This window comes from Trachypithecus francoisi, unplaced genomic scaffold (assembly GCF_009764315.1).
Source record: "Trachypithecus francoisi isolate TF-2019V2 unplaced genomic scaffold, Tfra_2.0 Lachesis_group9, whole genome shotgun sequence".
NCBI classification, from domain to species: Eukaryota; Metazoa; Chordata; class Mammalia; order Primates; family Cercopithecidae; genus Trachypithecus; species Trachypithecus francoisi.
The window spans coordinates 60,487,762-60,505,504 of NW_022681474.1; the positions used below are offsets into that span (position 1 = coordinate 60,487,762).

The 17,743-nt window shown below is 34.6% G+C and overlaps 1 protein-coding gene across 1 annotated transcript in view; it reads right to left on the minus strand.

Annotated features, from left to right (window-relative positions):
- Positions 1–17,743, minus strand: part of ANKRD30A (ankyrin repeat domain 30A) — a 159,289-nt gene that overhangs the window by 117,939 nt on the left and 23,607 nt on the right. Inside the window, exons 10-15 of the mRNA XM_033208467.1 lie at positions 10,099–10,192; positions 8,128–8,189; positions 7,765–7,855; positions 6,140–6,201; positions 3,775–3,865; positions 2,156–2,217 (exon numbers count right to left, since the gene is read on the minus strand). Of these exons, the coding sequence (XP_033064358.1) occupies positions 2,156–2,217; positions 3,775–3,865; positions 6,140–6,201; positions 7,765–7,855; positions 8,128–8,189; positions 10,099–10,192 (462 nt within the window). The remainder of the gene's footprint in view (positions 1–2,155; positions 2,218–3,774; positions 3,866–6,139; positions 6,202–7,764; positions 7,856–8,127; positions 8,190–10,098; positions 10,193–17,743) is intronic.

The following is a 17,743-nucleotide window of genomic DNA, read 5'->3' on the forward strand; positions in this document are numbered from 1 at the left end:
TCTACCTAGCACACAGATTCTCTATCAAGCACAACCTGAAAAATATCAAAAATAAAATGGGGGTGACATATGCAGAGGTGAGAAAATAATATCTAAACCTCTGGTTTTATGTTTTCATATCATGCAATACTAATATTAAAAAAAATTGATAATACATAGTACCTCTAAATCCCAAGAATTTTCTTCCCCGTCCTTTTGTTTGGATTCTGATGGGATCATCTGATCTATAAAAAGTTAGTAACAGATACATTCATGAGAACACTTCTCTACTGTAAATTTTAAAAGCATATACAAATCTTTCATTCACGAATCTGTGGTTTTTCCTCTGTAGCCCATATATTCTGTTTATCGATTACAATCACTACTTCTATAGTCAATCCATTAGAATTGAAATCTAAAACGTCGGAAATTTAACATTATATCATTCACTAGAATGCAGAAAAGTAGAAAGCTGACTAACTTGCACGAAGTATTTCCTCACAGAGCAGTCATACCCTCTTCTCCCGTGAAACACTGTATGTCCTATATTTGCTGTTCATTCAGAAAACTTTTCTATTACCTATCAGCTCTCATTTCTTTGTAAATTTTTATTTTGTAGTATATCTTAGCTCGATTGACTCAGCAAATCCTATTACGCGGTTCGTCAAAAAAAGATGATTTATCAACGAATAAGATTTTTTAGGTATATTAACTTTTTGATGTTAGTAAACTATATGCCCACCCTTTTACACTTCAATAGGCCATGACAGCATATTGGCGTGTTTTGGTTGTGTATATCTTTTAGGAATATAAGCTTTAAAAGCTTTTATTGCATATAAGTTAAGAACTGCTTTAATTACAATGACGCAGTTCTTCCATAATGCAGCAATATCTTCAGAGTTAGCTTGTTACACCTTGGAGAAACATCAGAAATGTATAGGAAACAGTAATTGCCTTAAGTAACCTAACGTTCCCACATGTTATAGCATAAAAATCAAGGCCCACACAAGACTTGAGCTCTCAGGCCCGTGACAGAAAATGGATTTATACCAAAAATAACTCAGAGCAAGGTCCAAGGACCACCATCAGCAGCATCGCCTGAGAATTTATGAAAAATGCAGAATCCCAAGTCGGCTGAATCACGGTGTGAATTGTTAACAAGGTTTTCAGCTGATTTTCTATGAAAACTTCTGGTCTATACGGAGTGTATCTGACAAATTATATACACGTGTGGCCGTGCATATATGCTTAGTCTCACTTATTGCAAATAGAACACAGCTCTCCATGGTCAGGTGCTTCCATCCCTAATGGCTTCCCACCAGTGAGAAAGACAGGAAGAGTCAGATTACTTTTGCTGTTATTCTCTGGTAAATTTCCGTACTGGAAGGTTCGTTTATATTCCTCCCAAATTTCTAACCATATCCAATCTACTCGTAAAGAATCATTTTTTTATCACCCTCCATTATATAACCATGCTTCTCGTTCCCTCATGTATTCTCCGTACATTCTGTCTTTCTCAGTCTTCATTTCCTCTTTTACTACTTTCTTCTTTATTTTCTCATTTTCCTCAGGTCTTGGAGTATCTTGAATTCAAACTAATAATTCACCTCCTTTTCAGCACTCTGAATATAGTCTGTTACCAACACTGATAAGACGTATGACTTTTCACCATTTCACTTCTCTTGTTTTCCGTGCTTTGCATTTAGGAGGTAATTTTCTTTGGTTATTAGAGGATATCCTTCCTCATCAGTTTAGAGAAATAGTTGGTCAAATGACTCTTTAAATAAAAAATGGTCTTACCTTCTAATTTTCCACTTATCGTATGGAATTCTTTTTGAGGCGTAGCCTTGGGGAAACACACATCCTTGTGAAACAGTCTCACGGTCACTCTGTTAAAAGTAGTATCAGTAAACAATTTCAATGGAAAAATCCCAATAATGAAAAGTACCAAAATTTCCTAATTAAAATCTTTTTTACAAAATTTCACTATGATGCAATAATCTACCTAGCACATAGATTAGGTATCCTGAAAGTGTATTAAGTGTATCCTGAAAAATATCAAAAATAACTTGGGGGTGACATATGCAGAGGTGAGAAGATAAAGCCTAAGCCTCTGATTTTATGTTTTCATATCATGCAATACTAGTATTAAGAAAACATTGATAATACATAGTACCTCTAAATCCCAAGAATTTTCTTCCTCATCCTTTTGTTTGGATTCTGATGGGATCATCTGATCTATAAAAAGTTAATCACAGATACATTGATGAGAACATTTCTCTACTATAAATTTTAAAAACAAATACAAATGTTTCATTCCCGAATCTGTGGTTTTCCTCCAGTATAGCCCGTATACTCTTTTTATCGATTACAATCACTACTTCTATAGTCAATCCATTAGAATTGAAATCTAAAACATCTGAAAAACAACATTATGTCATTTATTAGAATGCAGAAAAATAGAAATTTGACTACGTTGTATGAATTATTTCCTCACAAAGCAGTCATACCCTCTTCTCCCGTGAAACATTGTATGTCTTTTACTGGCTGTCCATTCAGAAAACTTTACCTATCATCTCTCATTTCTTTGTAAATTTTTACTGTGTGGTATATCTTAGCTCGATTGACTCAGCAATCTTTATTACACAGTTCGTCAAAAAATATGATTTATCAACGAAAAAGATTTTTTAGGGATATTAACTTTTTGATGTTAGTAAACTATATTGTCCAAGGTTTTTACATTTCACTACACCATGACAGCCTATTGGGCGTGTTTTGGCTGTGTTTATGTTTTAGGAAGATAAGTTAAAAATACTTTTATTGCATATAAATTAAGAACTGCTTTAATTACAAAGACACAGTTCTTCCCTAAAGCAGTAATATCTTCAGAGTCCGCTTGTGACCCCTTGGAGAAACATCAGAAATGTAGAGGAAACAATAATTGCCTTAAGTAACCTAATGCTCCCACATGTTATAGGATAAAAATCAAGGCCCATAGAAAACTTGAGGAGCTCTCAGGCCCTTGAGACAGAAAATGAATTTACATCAAAAATAACTCAGAGCAAGGTCCAAGGACACCAGCATCGGCATCGCCAGAGAACTTATGAAAAATGCAGAATCCCAAGTCGGCTGAATCACGGTGTGAATTGTTAACAAGGTTTTCAGCTGATTTTCTATGAAAACTTCTGGTCTATACGGAGTGTACCTGACAAATTATATACATGTGTGGCCGTGCATATATGCTTAGTCTCACCTACTGCAAATAGAATACAGCTCTCCATGGTCAGGTGTTTCCATCCCTAATGGCTTCCCACCAGTGAGAAAGACAGGAAGTGTCAGAAATCCTTTGCTGTAATTCTCTGCTAAACTTTTGTACGAGAAGTTCAATTTATATTCTTCCCAATTTCTAACCATACCCGATCTTCTCGTAAAGAATCACTTTATTTTATCATCCTCCATTATATAAACCTGCTTCTTGTTCCTTCATGTACTCTCTGTACGCTCTTTCTCAGTCTTTATTTCCTCTTTGACTACTTTCTTCTTTCTTATTTTCTCATTTTCCTCAGGTCTTGAAATATCTTGAATTCAAACTAATAACTCACCTCCTTTTCAGCACTCTCAATATAGTCTGCTGCCTAGAGCTGAAAAGATGTATAACATATCACCATTTCACTTCTCTTTTTTCTGTGCTTTGCATTTAGGAGGTAATTGTCTTGGCTATTAGAGGATATCCTTCCTCATCAGTTTAGAGAAATATTAGGTCAAATGACGTTTTCAATAAAAAACTGTTCTTACCTTCTAATTTTCCACTTATCGTATGGAATTCTTTTGGAGGTGTAGCCTTGGGTAAACACACATCCTTCTGTGAAACAGTCTCACGGACACCCTGTTAAAAGTAATATCAGTAAACAATTTCCATGGAAAAATCCTAATAATGGTGAGTATCAAAATTTCCTAATCAAAATCTTCTTCAAAAAAATTCGCTATGAAGCAGTAATCTACCTAGCACACAGATTCTCTATCAAGCACAACCTGAAACATATCAAACATAATTTGGGGATTACATATGCAGAGGTGAGAAAATAAAGTCTAAACCTCTGATTTTATGTTTTCATATCATGCAATACTAATATTTAAAAAATCAATAATACACAGTACCTCAAAATCCAAGGAATTTTCTTCATTGTCCTTTTGTTTGGATCCTGATTGGAACATCTGAGCTATAAAAGGTTAATCACAGATACATTCATGAGAACTTTCCCCTACTATAAACTTTAAAAGCATATACAAATCTTTCATTCACGAATCTGTGGTTTTTCCTCTGTAGCCCATATATTCTGTTTATCGATTACAATCACTACTTCTATAGTCAATCCATTAGAATTGAAATCTAAAACGTCGGAAATTTAACATTATATCATTCACTAGAATGCAGAAAAGTAGAAAGCTGACTAACTTGCACGAAGTATTTCCTCACAAAGCAGTCATACCCTCTTCTCCCGTGAAACACTGTATGTCCTATATTTGCTGTTCATTCAGAAAACTTTTCTATTACCTATCAGCTCTCATTTCTTTGTAAATTTTTATTTTGTAGTATATCTTAGCTCGATTGACTCAGCAAATCCTATTACCCGGTTCGTCAAAAAAAGATGATTTATCAACGAATAAGATTTTTTAGGTATATTAACTTTTTGATGTTAGTAAACTATATGCCCAACCCTTTTACACTTCAATAGGCCATGACAGCATATTGGGCGTGTTTTGGTTGTGTATATCTTTTAGGAATATAAGCTTTAAAAGCTTTTATTGCATATAAGTTAAGAACTGCTTTAATTACAATGACGCAGTTCTTCCCTAATGCAGCAATATCTTCAGAGTTAGCTTGTTACACCTTGGAGAAACATCAGAAATGTATAGGAAACAGTAATTGCCTTAAGTAACCTAACGTTCCCACATGTTATAGCATAAAAATCAAGGCCCACACAAGACTTGAGCTCTCAGGCCCGTGACAGAAAATGGATTTATACCAAAAATAACTCAGAGCAAGGTCCAAGGACCACCATCAGCAGCATCGCCTGAGAATTTACGAGAAATGCAGAATCCCAAGTCGGCTGAATCACAGTGTGAATTGTTAACAAGGTTTTCAGCTGATTTTCTATGAAAACTTCTGGTCTATACGGAGTGTATCTGACAAATTATATACACGTGTGGCCCTGCATATATGCTTAGTCTCACTTATTGCAAATAGAACACAGCTCTCCATGGTCAGGTGCTTCCATCCCTAATGGCTTCCCACCAGTGAGAAAGACAGGAAGAGTCAGATTACTTTTGCTGTTATTCTCTGGTAAATTTCCGTACTGGAAGGTTCGTTTATATTCCTCCCAAATTTCTAACCATATCCAATCTACTCGTAAAGAATCATTTTTTTATCACCCTCCATTATATAACCATGCTTCTCGTTCCCTCATGTATTCTCCGTACATTCTGTCTTTCTCAGTCTTCATTTCCTCTTTTACTACTTTCTTCTTTCTTATTTTCTCATTTTCCTCAGGTCTTGGAGTATCTTGAATTCAAACTAATAATTCACCTCCTTTTCAGCACTCTGAATATAGTCTGTTACCAACACCTGATAAGACGTATGACTTTTCACCATTTCACTTCTCTTGTTTTCCGTGCTTTGCATTTAGGAGGTAATTTTCTTTGGTTATTAGAGGATATCCTTCCTCATCAGTTTAGAGAAATAGTTGGTCAAATGACTCTTTAAATAAAAAATGGTTCTTACCTTCTAATTTTCCACTTATCGTATGGAATTCTTTTTGAGGCGTAGCCTTGGGGAAACACACATCCTTCTGTGAAACAGTCTCACGGTCACTCTGTTAAAAGTAGTATCAGTAAACAATTTCAATGGAAAAATCCCAATAATGAAAAGTACCAAAATTTCCTAATTAAAATCTTTTTTACAAAATTTCACTATGATGCAATAATCTACCTAGCACATAGATTAGGTATCCTGAAAGTGTATTAAGTGTATCCTGAAAAATATCAAAAATAACTTGGGGGTGACATATGCAGAGGTGAGAAGATAAAGCCTAAGCCTCTGATTTTATGTTTTCATAGCATGCAATACTAGTATTAAGAAAACATTGATAATACATAGTACCTCTAAATCCCAAGAATTTTCTTCCTCATCCTTTTGTTTGGATTCTGATGGGATCATCTGATCTATAAAAAGTTAATCACAGATACATTGATGAGAACATTTCTCTACTATAAATTTTAAAAACAAATACAAATTTTTCATTCCCGAATCTGTGGTTTTCCTCCAGTATAGCCCGTATACTCTTTTTATCGATTACAATCACTACTTCTATAGTCAATCCATTGGAATTGAAATCTAAAACATCTGATTTTAACATTATGTCATTTATTAGAATGCAGAAAAATAGAAATTTGACTACGTTGTATGAATTATTTCCTCACAAAGCAGTCATACCCTCTTCTCCCGTGAAACATTGTATGTCTTTTATTGGCTGTCCATTCAGAAAACTTTACCTGTCATCTCTCATTTCTTTGTAAATTTTTACTGTGTAGTATATCTTAGCTCGATTGACTCAGCAATCTTTATTACACAGTTCGTCAAAAAATATGATTTATCAACGAAAAAGATTTTTTAGGGATATTAACTTTTTCATGTTAGTAAACTATATTGTCCAAGGGTTTTACATTTCACTACACCATGACAGCCTATTGGGCGTGTTTTGGCTGTGTTTATGTTTTAGGAAGATAAGTTAAAAACACTTTTATTGCATATAAATCAAGAACTGCTTTAATTACAAAGACACAGTTCTTCCCTAAAGCAGTAATATCTTCAGAGTCCGCTTGTGACCCCTTGGAGAAACATCAGAAATGTAGAGGAAACAATAATTGCCTTAAGTAACCTAATGCTCCCACATGTTATAGGATAAAAATCAAGGCCCATAGAAAACTTGAGGAGCTCTCAGGCCCTTGAGACAGAAAATGAATTTACATCAAAAATAACTCAGAGCAAGGTCCAAGGACCACCAGCATCGGCATCGCCAGAGAACTTATGAAAAATGCAGAATCCCAAGTCGGCTGAATCACGGTGTGAATTGTTAACAAGGTTTTCAGCTGATTTTCTATGAAAACTTCTGGTCTATACGGAGTGTACCTGACAAATTATATACATGTGTGGCCGTGCATATATGCTTAGTCTCACCTACTGCAAATAGAACACAGCTCTCCATGGTCAGGTGTTTCCATCCCTAATGGCTTCCCACCAGTGAGAAAGACAGGAAGTGTCAGAAATCCTTTGCTGTAATTCTCTGCTAAACTTTTGTACGAGAAGTTCAATTTATATTCTTCCCAATTTCTAACCATACCCGATCTTCTCGTAAAGAATCACTTTATTTTATCATCCGCCATTATATAAACCTGCTTCTTGTTCCTTCATGTACTCTCTGTACGCTCTGTCTTTCTCAGTCTTTATTTCCTCTTTTACTACTTTCTTCTTTCTTATTTTCTCATTTTCCTCAGGTCTTGAAATATCTTGAATTCAAACTAACAACTCACCTCCTTTTCAGCACTCTCAATATAGTCTGCTGCCTAGAGCTGAAAAGATGTATAACATATCACCATTTCACTTCTCTTTTTTTCTGTGCTTTGCATTTAGGAGGTAATTGTCTTTGGCTATTAGAGGATATCCTTCCTCATCAGTTTAGAGAAATATTAGGTCAAATGACGTTTTCAATAAAAAACTGTTCTTACCTTCTAATTTTCCACTTATCGTATGGAATTCTTTTGGAGGTGTAGCCTTGGGTAAACACACATCCTTCTGTGAAACAGTCTCACGGACACCCTGTTAAAAGTAATATCAGTAAACAATTTCCATGGAAAAATCCTAATAATGGTGAGTATCAAAACTTCCTAATTAAAATCTTCTTCAAAAAAATTCGCTATGAAGCAGTAATCTACCTAGCACATGGATTCTCTATCAAGCACAACCTGAAAAATATCAAAAATAAAATGGGGGTGACATATGCAGAGGTGAGAAAATAAAACCTAAACCTCTGGTTTTATGTTTTCATATCATGCAATACTAATATTAAAAAAATTGATAATACATAGTACCTCTAAATCCCAAGAATTTTCTTCTTCATCCTTTTGTTTGGATTCTGATCGGATCATCTGATCTATAAAAGGTAAATCACAGATACATTCATGAGGACATTTCTCTACTATAAGTTTGAAAACATACACAAATCTATTTTCATTCATGAATCTGTGGACTTTCTTCTGTAGCCTGTATATTCTATTGGTGGATAACAACCACCTCTTCTATAGTCAGTTGGTTAGAACTGCAATCTTAAAAATCTAAAAATTAACTTCATATTCATGAGAATGCAAAATAAATAAAAGTTTGACTAATTTGTATTGATTATTTCTTCACAAAAGAAGTAATATTCTCTTCTCCCATGAAACCCACTATGTCAGATATTTGCTGTTCACTCAGATAATTTTAATTACCTATCATCTGTCATTTAAAGTTTTTATTTTTTATTATTACTTAGTTTGATTAAGCAATCTTTATTAATGGTTCTTCAAAAAAGATTATTTATCAATAAGTAAGATTCTTCAAGATACTAACTTTTTGATATTAGCAAAATATACATCCAACCCTTTGAAATTTCATGGCAACTCTTTGAAATATAGGCCATGGCAATATATTTGATGTCAATGTGTTTTAGATAAATAAGCTTAAAGAACTTGTACTGCATATAAATTAAAAGCTGCTTTAATTACAATGAGATAGTATTTCCTCAATGCAACAATATCTTCAGAATCAACTTGTGACTCCTTGGAGAAACATTAGAAACTTATAGGAAAAATGAGTGCTGTAACTAACCTAAATTTCCAACATTCGTAGAATTAAATCAAGGTCCATGCAAGGTCCAAGGAGTACTGAGAGCCATGAGGCAGAAAACGAATATATAACAGAAATAATCTAAATGCATCTGAAGTGAATTCACTCACATTTCCTTTTCAGAAACTCTAAAGTTGCCTGGCTATGTTCTTTCTTGCCCGTTTCCTGCCTCACAATCCCTCTTCCTTAGCCAAAATAATGTCTACATCTGTGGTCTTGATTCTTCCCACTCAACATCTTTTAAAATCAATTTTCCCAACACTTTCTTTCTCTTTGATTAGGGGTAGTATCTGACATCTGTAATTACTATTTATTTACCTTTTTTCCCCTCTGGTCAGAAACATACTCAGAAATAAAAGCAATATAATGCTTTCCCTTGACCCTATTATGTCTTGACCTTCTATCCAACTGCGCTTCTTCCAGATTTTTCCAAAGGAAAGGCTGTTCCCTTGCTACTTCAGAGTGAGGTCGAAGGACCACCAGTATCAGCATCACTTGAGAACTTATTTTAAAATGCCAGAATCCCAAGCCTGCTGAACCATAGCGTGCATTGTTAACAAGGTATTCAGCTGATTTTCTACAGTTTGAAAACTTCTGATCTATACCGAGTCTATATGACAAATTATATAAACATGTGGCTGTGAAAATATGCTTATATTCACCTATTGCAGATAAAACACAACTCTCCATGGTCAGGTGCTTCCATCCCTAATGCTTTCCCATCAGTGAGAAAGACAGGAGCGACAACACTTTGCTATAATTCCCTGGCAAATTTTGGTAATGAAAAGTCACTTTACATTCTTCAAATCTTTCTAACCATGACCTATCTTTTTCTAAAGAATTATTTTATTTTACCATCCGCCATTATATAAACCTGCTTCTTGTTCCCTCATGTACTCCATGTATTCTCTCTCTTCCTCTGTCTTCATTCCCTCTTTTACTCCTTTGCTCAGGTCTTACAGTATATTGAATTAAACTAAAAATTCCTCTCTTTTTTTGGCACTGTCAATATAATCTGTTGCTAACACCTGAGAAGGCATATAACTTTCACTCCTTTTGTTCTTCTATGCTGTGCATTTAAAAAATAATTTTCTTTGACTGTCAGAGTATATCACTCCTCATGCATTTAGACAAACATTTGGTCAAACGATGTCTTAAATTAAAAAAATTGTTCTTACCTTCTATTTTGTGATTTATTGTTTTGACATCATTTTCATATATAGCAGCACCAGGTAAACACATGTAATTCTGTTCAGCACTCTTAGAGATAATCTGTTAAAGGTAATATCAATAAATAATTTGTTTATTTCATTTTTTGTTTTTTTGAGATGAAGTCTTGCAGCGTGGCTCATTGGTGTGATCCTGGCCTACTGCCACCTCTGTCTCCCAGATTCAAGCAATTCTCCTGCCTCAGCCTCCCAAGTAACTGGGCCTACAGGCATGAGCCACCACGCCTGGCTAACTTGTTCTATTTTTAGGATAGACAGAGTTTCACCATGTTGGCCAGGCTGGTCTTGAACTCCTGATCTCAAGTGATCCGCCCGCCTCATCCTCCCAAAGCACTGGGATTACGGCGTGAGCCACATCAATAAATACTTTCAATTTCAAAATAATAAAAATGACAAGCATCAATACTTTTATTTAAAATCTTTTTTATGGGCTGGCCAGGATGGCTCACACCTGTAATGACAGCACTTTGGGAGGCCGAGGCGGGTGGATCACGAGGTCAAGAGATCGAGACCATGCTGGCCAACTGGGTGAAACCCCATCTCTACTAAAAATACAAAAATTAGCTGGGCATGGTGGCAGGTGCCTGTAATCCCAGCTACTCAGGAGGCTGAGGCAGGAGAATTGCTGGAACCCAGGAGGTAGGGGCTGCAGTGAGCCGAGATCAGGCATTGCACTCTAGCCTGGTGACAGAGCGAGACTCTGTCTCAAAAAAAAATTTCGTAAAACAATATTTTTTTTTACTTTAAAGACAATTAGATTTAAAGCTGTTCACATATTGAACACCAAAACATTTCAAGAGAAAACCGCGAATGTGCTCTGTATATCAAACTTATCTTTTATCTTCATGTCGCTATTGACTAGGTTACTGAGTATGGAAAATAAAACATATTCAGAAAAAATTCACTCGTGTACAAAAGGAATTAAATTCAAAGTATCTGCCTTACTCTGTAGTCCTCACCAAAAGTAATAGGGCATTTCAAACAGAACACAATATGATTAAACATTTGACATATGCATAATTATAGAATTTTTGTTAAAAACTATACATGGCATGAAGAGAATTTTCAGAGTATGTCATACAGAGTAGGAATAGAACTCTGTAGAAACTGTTTCATTTAGGAAAACAAGGGCTTAAGATAATAAGAATAATTTTTACAAGTTTTTTGCTGATAAAGAACTGCTTGAATAAAAGGAAAGATTCAGAAGGAAAACTTATATTTATGTTACTTTTAAATGAAAGCAAACAGTCACTAGATAAAGTAAGCGATTGATTAAGACACAACTTCAGAAAAGTAGAGCAAGCCTTCATAAAAAGAGAAAAACAAAAACATGTATTCGTGAAACGTGTAACATGTGCCAGACACGTATTTGCAGATTTTTCTTCACTTTAGAATAATGAGGATGATGATGATGTTCGTGGTTACCCCACTTTCTACTTCCTAGTCATTCTAGGTTAAGAACAAAATGATGAACAAATATGGTCCACTGTTCTCTCTGTTCAGAATGTCTTCCTCCTAGACTTTCATATGGCATATGCCTCATCTTTGAGATGGAGATTAAATGGCAGTCTCAGAAAGATCAACTCTGACCATAGAATTCTGCTGCCACTCTGAGGGGTGCCAAAGTGATATGGTAAAACTGGAACACCGTCAGAGGAAATGAGTTGAAGAGATAAAATGGGGCCAAACCATATAAGATATGTGTCACGCTAGAATGTGAACTTAACCCTTCATGTAATGGGTATCCGCTCAATATGCAGATGAGTTACATCATTACAAATATATTTTAGAAAGGTGACCCTTCCAGCGATGTAAAGATAGATGAACATGGGGAGATGGGGCAAAACTAGAAAGGAGTACTTCAAAATTATAGGTAGAGAGTTAATTACGGTAATAAGATATGGAAAGTTATAAGAAGGTAGATAATACAAATTTTGGTGTGTGACTGGCTTGGTGACCTGGAGGAGGGTTGAAGTGCAGGATGTGGGGGACAGTTAAAATGAAGGTTGAAGTGCTTGAGCATTTCATGGCTACTTCCTAGGTGTTATTTACTAGGACGGGGAAACCAGATGACTGAGTATATTACAAAGAGTCAGAAAAGAGGCAGGAAAAGAATAAAAAAAAGATGCTTTCAGTTTGAGACCTCTAAGATTTGAGGCATCCAAGGGGCTTGGAAGAAAGATCTGGATAAATACATTTGGAGTATGAGTAGATAATCCACATGAGGAAAATTCCATAGTGATAAGAAAATAAATATTTATAAGATAGACTAAATAGGTAGAATTAAGCAACACAAATCTACACAGACTGTTGAAATTTTGAAAATGAAATCAAAGGAGAGAGAAAAACGTGGGATTAAGTTTCTCTGTCATGTATTTCCAAATTTGTTTCAAGAATATAATTTTATTTATATATGTAAATATTTATTTCTGAAATATTATTGCAATATGCATCTTTGAATTGAATGAAAACATTTAATTCTAAAACAACAGTCTGCAAAATGACCTATATAAAAACTTTGAAATTCTTAATTGTACAAGAGAAATGCTTACCCATAGAATTATGAGGCATTTTTAAGTACTACTATAAAGTGAGATAGAAATGTGAAACCCTGCTTTAAAATTCACATGCTTTTCTTATGTTCCTGTAAACAATATAACACTAGCTCGAATTGCCTACTTACACCATATAGGATGGTAGTTTAAAATTGGAGAAAAGATCTCACATAAAGAAAATTAAGCAATAATTATTCAATTTGAAGATTTAATAGTTTTTATGCATATGTATGATTGCCAAGCAGAATTCAGTATTCACAGGAGAAGTGAAGAAAGAAACTAAAAAATTCAAGTCAACAGGATTCCTGAGTTTTAGAAATAAACAAATGTATGTGCAAGGTTTAATAATTATGAAGACTAAAGTTAACAAGGCTTCCTGGAAATAATATAAAAGATCCCCATTGCAAGAGATATTTTAAGAGTAAAAACAATTATTCCGATGTTAAGTTTGTATACTCTGTTAACAATCTTCCCTCACATATGATTCTATGATAATAGGCACTTTACTTTAAAAAAAATCCACAAATATTGAATACATTCATTTGTTGTGTGCATATAATACCACTACATACATACTATGAACAAAAGATATCAGAATATTTTTAGAGATTAATAATTTCTACATTTATTTCTTTGAGAGTGTTCTAGCTTAAAAGTGATTTTAAAAAGTGATTAAAAATTTAAGAGACACAGAATAAGAACATTGTTCATATGATCAGAAAATTTAATTTTAATAACAAGCTTAAATAAAATGCTTATTTGTTTATACTCTATTATTAAAAATATTCAAAACAGCTACCACGGTTACATCAAAGAGTAAGATAAATTAGTTAAATAACCTAAGACTATGTCAAACATTAAATTAGAAATCTTAAACCAGAAACCAAAGAGTCAAAAATTGATAATTCACAATATCGCTGACAAGGCCTAAAACAGATTTTACTTTGCATTCTACATTAATATGACTAAATTAAATATAAAACATAAAGTTAATAAAAGAAGTGAGAATCAAATTTTTGTTCCTTGTTTACAATTTTTTTTTTTTTTTTGAGACGGAGTCTGGCTCTGTTGCCTAGGCTGGAGTGCAGTGGTGCAATCTCAGCTCACTGCAAGCTCCGCCGCCCGGGTTCACACCATTCTCCTGCCTCAACCTCCCGAGTAGCTGAGACTACAGGTGCCCACCACCACGCCTGGCTAATTTTTTTCTATTTTTTAGTAGAGACAGGGTTTCACCACGTTAGCCAGGATGGTCTCGATCTACTGACCTCATTATCTGCCTGCCTTGGCCTCCCAAAGTGCTGGGATTACAGATGTGAGCCACCGCGCTCGGCCATTTATAAATTTTTTGTTGACACAGTATAAATGTACATGTTTGGGGGGTACATATTACCACTTAATACATTCACATAATCAAAACAGAATAATTGAGATATTAATCACCGTAAGTATTTATCTTTCCTATATATTAGAAACATTCAAATCATTCTCTACTAGGTATTTTAAAGAGTACAACAAATTGCTCTTACCTATAGTTATCCTTATATTTTCTTTCAGCCTTTTATTAAAATCAGTTACAAGTCACTCAAAAACACCTGAGCCGTATTTTATTACTTGGTTATGTTTTCTCAATTTTTATTTTAAATCATTTATATAATATCTTTTATTCTAGAGCGTTCCTGCTCTCATTTAAACGACTTTTTTGTTTTTTTTTAAATAATAATCTGTGTCATCTTGACTTTCTCATGGAGTCTCTATGTTTATCTTACCCTTCTTCAATGAATTATTTCATTTCACCCCGTTCATGTAATTTATTATTAGAGAAATATGGTGGTACCCATTAATGAATGAATCATTTCATTTCACCCCCTTCATATAATTTATTATTATAGAAATATGGTGGTATCCATTAGATTATTATTGTTCTTTTTTCTTTTTCCTTTTTTTTTTTTTTTTTTTTTTTTTTTTGAGATGGAGTCTCATTCTGTCTCCCAGGTTGGAGTGGTGTAATCTCTGCTCACTGCAAGCTCCGCCTGCCAGGTTCACGCCATTCTCCTTCCTCAGCCTCCCGAGTAGCTGGGACTACAGGCACCCGCCACCACGCCTGGCTAATTTTTTGTATTTTTAGTACAGACGAGGTTTCACCATGTTAGCCAGGATGGTCTCGATCTCCTGACCTCATGATCTACCCACCTGGGCTTCCCAAGTCCTAGGATTACAGGCGTCAGCCACCGCACTCCGCCCCTACATTATTTTTTTAACCAAAATAACCTAGGACAAAAATTTACCCTTACATAGTTTATAATATTATAGAAATAATTAAAATTTAAAAAGTTAAATTACAAGTTATATTTTGAAATATTTCTTCACAGTTTCATTAGTTACCTCTTGCGTGGAAAAATGTGAGACTTTAGTTTGTAATAGTACCTTATTTAACTGAGTTTGCGTTGAAATGGTGTGGGTTGTTTCTATTCTGTGTGGCAAAAAGCTAAGTATAAATAATTGTATAAATTCTGCTTCTTCGAAGAAACAGAGAAAGAAAGAGTAAGTCATGGGGAGGGCAATGATTGATTAATGAAAATCCTATATAGCAACTAAATAGAAACCTGTAAATAAATATGCTGACAATGGAGACAGTGATGCCCTCTCAAAAGCAGACACTGAAAAAATGTATTCTGTGAGAAAAAAAGTCTGGGGTAAATCATTTTTAAAAAGGTGAAGGAGGGAGAAACAAACAAGAGACATGACCAGTCAATCAAGTATAGCTTCAGTCATGAAAGAAAATGAAAAACAACTACTATAAGACATGTGATGAAATACATAAAATACAGACTTTTGTTCATAACATATTCCTATAATGCTGATCCGTATTTACACTATAATTAGTTATTCTGTTAATACCTATGTAATAAAGATTTAAATTTTATTATTATATAATAAGACACTCAATTAGTTAAACATGGTCGTCAGCCACAATACCTAAAAGCAAGAACTTTCTTACTAAGAGAGAGAAAAAATTTAAAAAGGAATGTTTCATAAACTTTCCACCTGAAGAAAGTATTGGTAATAAGAATTTCAGAGTAATGTATTCCTTAAAAATATATGTTTAATAGAACATGACTTTCGGCCGGGCTCAGTGGCTCACGCTGTAATCCCAGCACTTTGGGAGGCCCAGGAGGGCAAATCATGAGGTCAAGAGATTGAGACCATCCTGGTCAACGTGGTAAAACCCTGTCTCTACTAAAATTACAAAAATAAACTGGGCGTGGTGGCACGTGCCTGTAGTCCCAGCTACACAGAAGACTAAGGCAGGGGAACTGCTTGAACCTGGAAGGTGGAGGATGAAGTGAGCCGAGATCGTGCCACTGCACTCTAGCCTGCATGACAGAGGGAGACCCCGTTTCAAAAAAAAAAAAAAAGAGCATGAGTTGAGACTAAATTCATTAAATTTTTTTTTAATCTAAACTCCACTTGGAAGATATTAGAAAACATAGTGTAACCTTCTTTCTTTACTACATATCACTGATTGTCTTCTTATTTAAGACATATTTTCTCAAGATAACTCACATGAATTTATGTATTCTAAATATCAAAAAATACATAAATTTAAACCATATTTTAGAAATACATTAGATTTAATTGTAAGATATATTATGCATATTATCTTACTTGTAACATTCCATAGCATAAAAATTCATTTGTCTGCTTATTTATTCACATTGAAAACCTCTTAAAATGCTTTTTATACGCAAGACTGTATTCTGGGTACACTAGGATGCACACAAGTATGTTTTCTAACTCGCAGTATCTCATAGTGATGCAAGAGCTTCAAAACAATTATGTAAACAACTAAACACAAAATCTTCTGAAATTTAAAATTCTCAAATGTGATCAAAGATCTTAGAACAGTATGTTTAAAAACTACAATTTAGGCCGGGCGCGGTGGCTCAAGCCTGTAATCCCAGCACTTTGGGAGGCCGAGACGGGCGGATCACGAGGTCAGGAGATCGAGACCATCCTGGCTAACACGGTGAAACCCCGTCTCTACTAAAAAATACAAAAAAATTAGCCGGGCGAGGTGGCGGGCGCCTGTAGTCCCAGCTACTCGGGAGGCTGAGGCAGGAGAATGGCGTGAACCCGGGAGGTGGAGCTTGCAGTGAGCTGAGATCTGGCCACAGCACTCCAGCCTGGGCGGCAGAGCGAGACTCCGTCTCAAAAAAAAAAAAAAACAAAACAAAACAAAAACAAAAAAAAAAACTACAATTTAAAAATTCTGAAATTAAAATCTTGCCATATGCTTATTAAGAGTCTCTGCTTCCAGAACTGGTTGTTTACTTGGGGTGAAACCTGCATTCTTCATTTAGATGAAGACTTTAAAGTATACTTTTAATTAAGTAACTTAGAAAACACACTGGCATCCCTTAATAATACAGATTCTGAGAAAGAAAATTTACATTTCTAAATTTCTACTATTATTTTTTTAATTAGAGATAAGGTCTCATTATGTTGCCCACACTGGTCTCAAACTCTTGGGCTCAAGCAATCCTCCTGCATCAGCCTCCTTGGTAGCTGGAATTACAGGCATGCATCACCATGCCCAAATAAATTTTCACAACTTATAATATTATTTTGGTGTATTTAAAGAACCAAGAAGAGAAACTGAGACAAAGTTTTCTCCTGTAAACTACGTGATATCAAAATATTAAGTGCAAGAAAACCTATATGCTATGTGGCACAGTTTTGGAACTGAACAGTATCAGAGAGATTCCTTGATTACTATAATAAGTAACTTGATCCATTAAAGGTAAATTTAAGCATGAGGTTTTTTTTTTTAAGTTACAATAGGATAATTTTAAAACTCACAGTAAGTACACTTATCCAAATAAAAATTTACCAGATTTTATATATTCTTTACTGTGGAAAAGTTTTTTCTAATATAATGTTCCTTTCACTATATATTCTCCAGCCCATCCCTTTTTTGGGCCCTCACACCCTCAAAGTATTTACCAAACATTTATTATTTACTAAAGTGAAAAAAAGTT